General features: G+C 42.2%; 1 protein-coding gene across 1 annotated transcript in view; it reads right to left on the bottom strand.

The window, feature by feature from the left end:
• Window positions 1–6,367, bottom strand: part of LOC146185688 (uncharacterized) — a 123,087-nt gene that overhangs the window by 59,516 nt on the left and 57,204 nt on the right. Inside the window, exon 2 of the mRNA XM_084606604.1 lies at window positions 3,535–3,743. Within this exon, the coding sequence (XP_084462730.1) occupies window positions 3,535–3,743 (209 nt within the window). The remainder of the gene's footprint in view (window positions 1–3,534; window positions 3,744–6,367) is intronic.

Genomic DNA, 6,367 nt, shown 5'->3' with positions numbered 1-6,367 from the left:
TGAAGCAGCTGAAGTAGAACCCCTCAAGTTTTTACGTCACTTCTAAGCCTGCTGAAAAGACATACAAGTAACTTATTGCTATGTTTTGAATCCTCAAGTAATGCAGGCTAGTTTCTCAGCCTAACTTACAAAAATAAGCAAACATGTGGACTTCCTAAGGGTGGCAATCTTCATTCAATGTGCTGTACAATAACCACTGCGTTAATAAATTGTTCTGTAGTACTCAGCGGGGGGGGGGGGGGGGGGGGGGGTAATAAATAAAGCATGTAGAGGACAATGCGTACAACACGATAGCGAATTTTCGTCATTATTTTGAGGTTACTTCTTTTCTGGCCTCTGTATATTATGTTTTCCTGCTGCGGAATAATATCTTATATCTTAGCTGTGAGTGACATGATGTGCTGGTGCATCGCTTGGACATTCTACCACTATTTTATGTGTATGGCCGGTATGAATGCCTTTAGCGTCTCTGAAGAACTTGACTCAAACCATCTCACTGAAAATCCGCAACTACTGTCAGGTCATCGAACTCAATCTTAAGCCCTCCTATGGAAGTATTTGTCGCAAGATGTCTGACAACAAAATTATTCACTGAGCTAAGAACCCCCCGCTAAAAAAAGAAGTAACAGTCGCGTCTTCATCTACATCTAAAAAATCCCCCCTCCCCTCCCTCCCCCTTTCCCGCACAATGTTTTCTTTGTCTACTCTTCTTCCAGAATATTTTGGTAAGATCTGTTGGCCATTGGTCTTTCTTTGTGGTTGTCATATATAGCATATGATTTGACGCGGCTTCCAGGCATACCGAATGAACAGAGGAGAGAAAAAGCGAAATCTTACATTAAAATGAAATAAAATGACGTCATCACGTCAAGGAAAAAAAAAAATAAACAAGGGATACAAGACAACCCCCACGCAGCGTTGTCCTCTAATCCGGATTTGAGCAGGTAATCCGAACGAAGCCGGGTTGTCTCGCAAGCTGCAAACGAAGGCGGTGGCGCCGTGAACAAAGAGCATAATCGGAAGCCAGCCGGCTGCTTTATAACTGAATCCATGCACGAGAGAGCAAGGAAAAAAAAAATAGAGATGCTTCATCCAGCAACTACGAAAAAAAAAAGAGGCGCAAAATAACAATTTTCTCGTGATAATATTCTTGCCTTATTTAGATAGTTCTTTCCCTGGTAAATTTGCCGGCGCTGAAATCTTGCGCATGATACCGCATCAGAGGTGGCGCACAAAAACATACAAAAAGAAAAGCATACAAAGAGAAATTTTTAAAAATTTTATAATATGGTTTCCAAACTTATAAACTTTCAACCAGTAATTGTTATGTTAAGGAAGTTTTTTATGCTTTTAAGGCAAATCACGAGTATAAGCGTTAAACAAAAAATATAAAGGCGCATTCCCAAAACATGTATTATTCAGCCTCACACGTTTCAGTGCTGCCCGGTTCGCTTGGAACAACAATTTACTCGTACCGAAAGTTCGTACAAAATATACGGCAAGCACACTATTCGATCAGTTTCCATCGATAACAGAAAGAAGTTCCTTACTTTCAGACTCTAAAGGTTCTCGTGTCTACCTAAATTTATGCCCCAAACTAATTAATCAGAAGGGATTCATTGAATATAATTGGTTTCTTCTATTTTATTGTGTCAGTGCGGGCGTACGTGAGCTAGTGTGTGTGTGTGTGTGTGTGTGTGTGTGTGTGTGTGTGTGTGTGTGTGTGTGTGTGTGTGTGTGTGTGTGCGCGTGCGTGTGTGTGTGCGTGTGTGTGTGCGTGCGTGCGTGTGTGCGTGTGTGTGTGTGTGCGTGCGTGCGTGCGTGCGTGTGTGTGTGTGCGTGAGTGCGTGCGTGCGTGCGCGTTTACTGCTTAAAATTATGTTCCTTTTACGCGTCGCCTTTTATTCTTAACATACTGCATTTTTATTTTAGTCACGCGAACAATGTTCTGTACAGGAGGGCATACTTCAGTCATCTACAGTGCAGTCCACTTATTGCACTGTAGTCGATGACTGTAGTCGATGACTGTAGTCGATGACTGACGATAACGATACCAGATATAGCGATATATCGCTTATAACGATCAAATTCTTGAGATTTAGCATTTTTCCCATTGCTCCTTAGAAAAATAAACCAGATATAACGATCGATTATCGTCGGTACATCGAATACAATGATAGCTTTATCGCAGCCTTGTAGGTGTTTACCACGAAATTTTGATTGAATATTCAATAAAAGATGAAATATTAGGAAGACAATGACGTGAAAACTCGGCTATCATCATCGCATTCTCAGCCGCGCAAAGGGTGCTGGTGCGTCCGTGGAAGATGGCGCCGACCACACTGACTGACGCCGCGATAGCTCACGAGATGAAACGGCAGATTCATCGGGAGTTTTAGCAGGGTTTCAAGGTTGGACGCCTCGTGAAAAAAATACGAACATTCGCACTCTACGATTTTAACGATCATCAAAGTTAGGGATGTCCTTCAGTTCATCCAGTCGCTAATCGGTATTGTGCACGCAAAAGGGACTGCCGCCAGCGTACAGAGATGCTCACAGTGATTGTCGAGCTTCAGCTACTGCTCAAGCGAGCGCGAATTTCCGACTCTTTTAAATATGCTTAAGTTATTTTATGACTAATGATGTATGCTGTAATAGTGTTTTGTGCTCTTTACGGTGATTAGCGTTGTTCAACCCGATTTACTCATCGAAAGTAGGCAAGCCTACATGCATGGAAAAATACGTGGGTTAAATAATATTGAACTTTCATTGTATGAGAGGGACGTGCAACACCATATTACAGAGCACTCATTTTCGTCCAGACATAAACGCTAACTTGACGCTTTAGAGATGAGGCATATATTTCAACCTCTCTTAAGAAAGACACGAAGTAAATGCTGTGCTAAGAACGATCAACATTAGCTAAAGCTTACTGATTGGCTAACGCAATCGTTGGTACGCTTTCAGTGGCGCCTAATGAGAGTTTCTAGCAAAAAATAAATCTTGCTTTTCTGGCAGCCAAAATAACTTCCTGCACAATGTTTCTGTATGGTATAAAAAGTACGGAACATCCCAGTCGGAAAAAACTACAGAAAATTTTCTGATGTTACGACATAATATCTGTGCGGTTTTTGACGGGAAACCTGTTGTGACAACAGGACATTCTGTTGTAACATCAGAAATTTCTGTTGTTACAATAGAAAAGTGCGACAGAACTACAGACAACAGAAATATACTATGGAAAAACTACAGAACTGCAGGAAAGTACTACGAAACTACAGAAAAATCTGATGGTTACGACAGAACTACAGGATATTTGGCGTATTTTTGACACAGTTCTGTTGTTTTTTTCAACTGGGATGTACTATTGTTAAATGGGTTGTTCATTCTCCTCGACGGCATCTGCCTAAAGGCCAATGCTGAATGGAGTAAGCAGGAAATGTCTCATAAGCACGTGGTTGCCACACCTCTTTATGGCAGGTTTATTTCGCTGGCAAACCTCTGCGCGGCGACAAAGAAAGGCGGTCTACTCACATCCACGTAGACCCCCGACAGCCTGTACGCTTGTCCCGGTGGGTTCTCGCTGGGCAGGTAGCGGAAGAATTCCCGGTGGTTCTTGTACCACTTGACCGAGTACAGGTCGTCTGACTCGAGGTCGAAGGAGCAATTGAGCCACAGCGGGTCGCCCCGAATCACAGCGCTCGGCATGTCCAGTCGCACCAGCCGCAGTCCCGCACTCAGCCCTGGGACCACAAGGAGCGAGCAGCGAATGATTAGGTCTGCTTCACGTCTTGCTAGGTCATGTATTGATAACAAGCATTCATGAGATTTTACATGCGCAAGTGCTTCGCGATGACACTTAGGGCACCTTTATCTCAACCTCTCTATTTACTTCTTAACCCACGCATGTTTTGCTTTCAAATACAGGTTGGCTTGGTGTGTAAAGGAAACTGTCAGCAAGATTGGCGTCGGGGTATATCTTTCTCTCCAGTAATATAGACACTATAATCAGTAAGTAGTACTGAGCTCTTGTCGAAATAAATTTAGGCGTTTTTCAGATATAAGTCTTACTGTGCGATAATTCCACCCTAATGCCTCTTATAACATTGAAGCTTCCGTATTTTCTGCAAGTTGCCGGGTGGTGAGTATATTTCTGCAAAGTTTGTAAACTTAATTTGATTTATGGTTATTGATTGCGTAAATTGAAGTTTCATGCCATTCAATTTTATAGTGTCATTTATTGAAAACTAAAGCAGGCTGATATTTTATTGCTGGTAATAAATACAAGCCCATATTTCTCCATCATGCGGTGATGCTAACACATTTGTCATGGTCTTGACGAAAGGTAACTCATGTCTCTCATAATTTCAAAGCTTGTAATTCAAGCATGCAAATGTTGAAATCCCATTTCGATTCGGTTCAAATATTTCGGCTCGAATGGACTAAAAAAGAACACCCTGTTACAGTGGGTATCTCCGTAACTGATAATTGCATTTGCTAAAGTATTTATGCACTGATAAGTGTGCGCGAATAAAATATGTTTAGAGCTAAGGGCTTCTGTGGGGAATTTAGCTCGAAATTTTTGTCAATGCGTACCTTTGGGCTTAATTCGTGACGTCCTGAGTGTGCGTGCTCTCGTGCACGCGCGCTGCATTGCCAGAATTACATAATAAAAATAGGAAGCATAACTGAATTTTGAAAGGTAATAAATACAATTGAAAGAGCAAGGATAGAGATAAAGCTGAAGGAAATGCTCAACAGAATACAGAGATAAAACCATTTCCGCTCAGCCTTAACGTGAGGCAACTAAGTGCACATCAATGGTTTCCTGAAGCACTGCAGAGCGGCGTCCCCGAAAGCTTACAGACCGCGACGAAAGCCGAGAGGAAGAGACGACCTGAAATCCGGTTGGCGCCGACTGGGCTGTTAATAATTACATGCTCCGGCCGCTGGAAGAAAGGAAACTCGCATCTGGGAGCCCTATGCAAAGTAGTAAAAAATAAAACACGCTTGTCCACCCAAAAGCAGCGTGCCATTTTAGGGCTTCATTCACGCAACGTCTACCAATGAAGGAACCACAGGTTTCGAGAGAATGAAATACGGCCTTTTTCTTTTTTTTTTCTCGTTTCTATTCCGCCTTCTGCTTCCTAGAACTCGAATAGAGCTCAATAAATAACTCTGCGGTATGATATCTGTTCAATACAGTGTAAGGTCAACATTTAAGGTGACCAGTTTGACTTACTGAGACGCCACTAGACAAAATGTTATAAATGGTGTCGAATGCCTGATGAAAGTAGAATGGTTATGCCAGCGAAGCACTTCGCATTATATTATGAAACATTGATAATACAATTGAATAAAGTTTCAAAAACTTGCGCGAATTATTCCTGAAATTACGCTCCGCATGATAAAACTACAAACAATTACATGTTTTAAAAGCGGACTCAATTAAACGACTACCACAAAAGGTATTAAGTTCTTCATAACAGTCTGGAAGGAGGCAACGTGCCAAAAACTAGCGCATTGTAGCATTTTAAACGACTTCATGTGTTCAATTAAAAAGCTTATAGAAGGTTCAAATTCCTGCTAGCTCGGCATGCTCACTAGCGGTCCCAAAACATTCTCTGAATTTTCATATAGCAACAGATGCGGTTTTTTGCAGACGCATCATCGCCGATAAGAGGGCACCAAACAGACATTCCACAGCAACTATTTCAGTGCATAGATCCCTTTATACTAAAAGAGGAAATCGGTCAGTGTACAGAAGCGAAACGGCATTAGAAAAGCAGCGAAAACAATTAATGCAGGTTCTCAGCTGTTGGGCTGGAAATAGTGGCACGATGCGCTGTCTTATTTCATTGACATGGCTTGCTTCCTTTCCGTCACTCTTTTTCACCCTGCACACCGCGTTATTGAGGTGTCCACTCCTAGTGAGAACAGCCTTTTCCATCTTTTCTAGAGGCGTGTTCAATACGGCTGTTCAAAATGAGTACCAAGTGGCCATGACCGATAGTCTCCTTTGGTGCACTGCTTCCAGCCCTGCCTATTATAATCATTCTGAATTCTATTTCGCGTTTGATATTTTAGTAGCAGTGGTTTGTACCTAATCTATTTGTATCTGCGTATGTTTCGCAGAGCTCACTAGAGCTTTACGAGAACATTACAACCTATGGGTCGGCGTATCTTCCAATAAATTCAGTGCAGTAATACGCCCGGACACACCAGCGACCTTCAAAACCTACTACAAGGGTAAACCCTAGTTAACAGCGCGTTTGGCCCCGTAGCAGCGAGAGTTACTTATACGCGACAAATCCGTTTAGAGGCCATGAGGAAGCTACAGAAGTACTTTCACTTACGGGAAGTTTAA

The sequence above is a fragment of the Amblyomma maculatum genome, chromosome 6 (genome assembly GCF_055883805.1).
Source record: "Amblyomma maculatum isolate TAMU_Amacu chromosome 6, ASM5588380v1, whole genome shotgun sequence".
Classification (NCBI taxonomy): domain Eukaryota; kingdom Metazoa; phylum Arthropoda; class Arachnida; order Ixodida; family Ixodidae; genus Amblyomma; species Amblyomma maculatum.
This window is presented reverse-complemented; position numbering and strand designations above follow the sequence as displayed.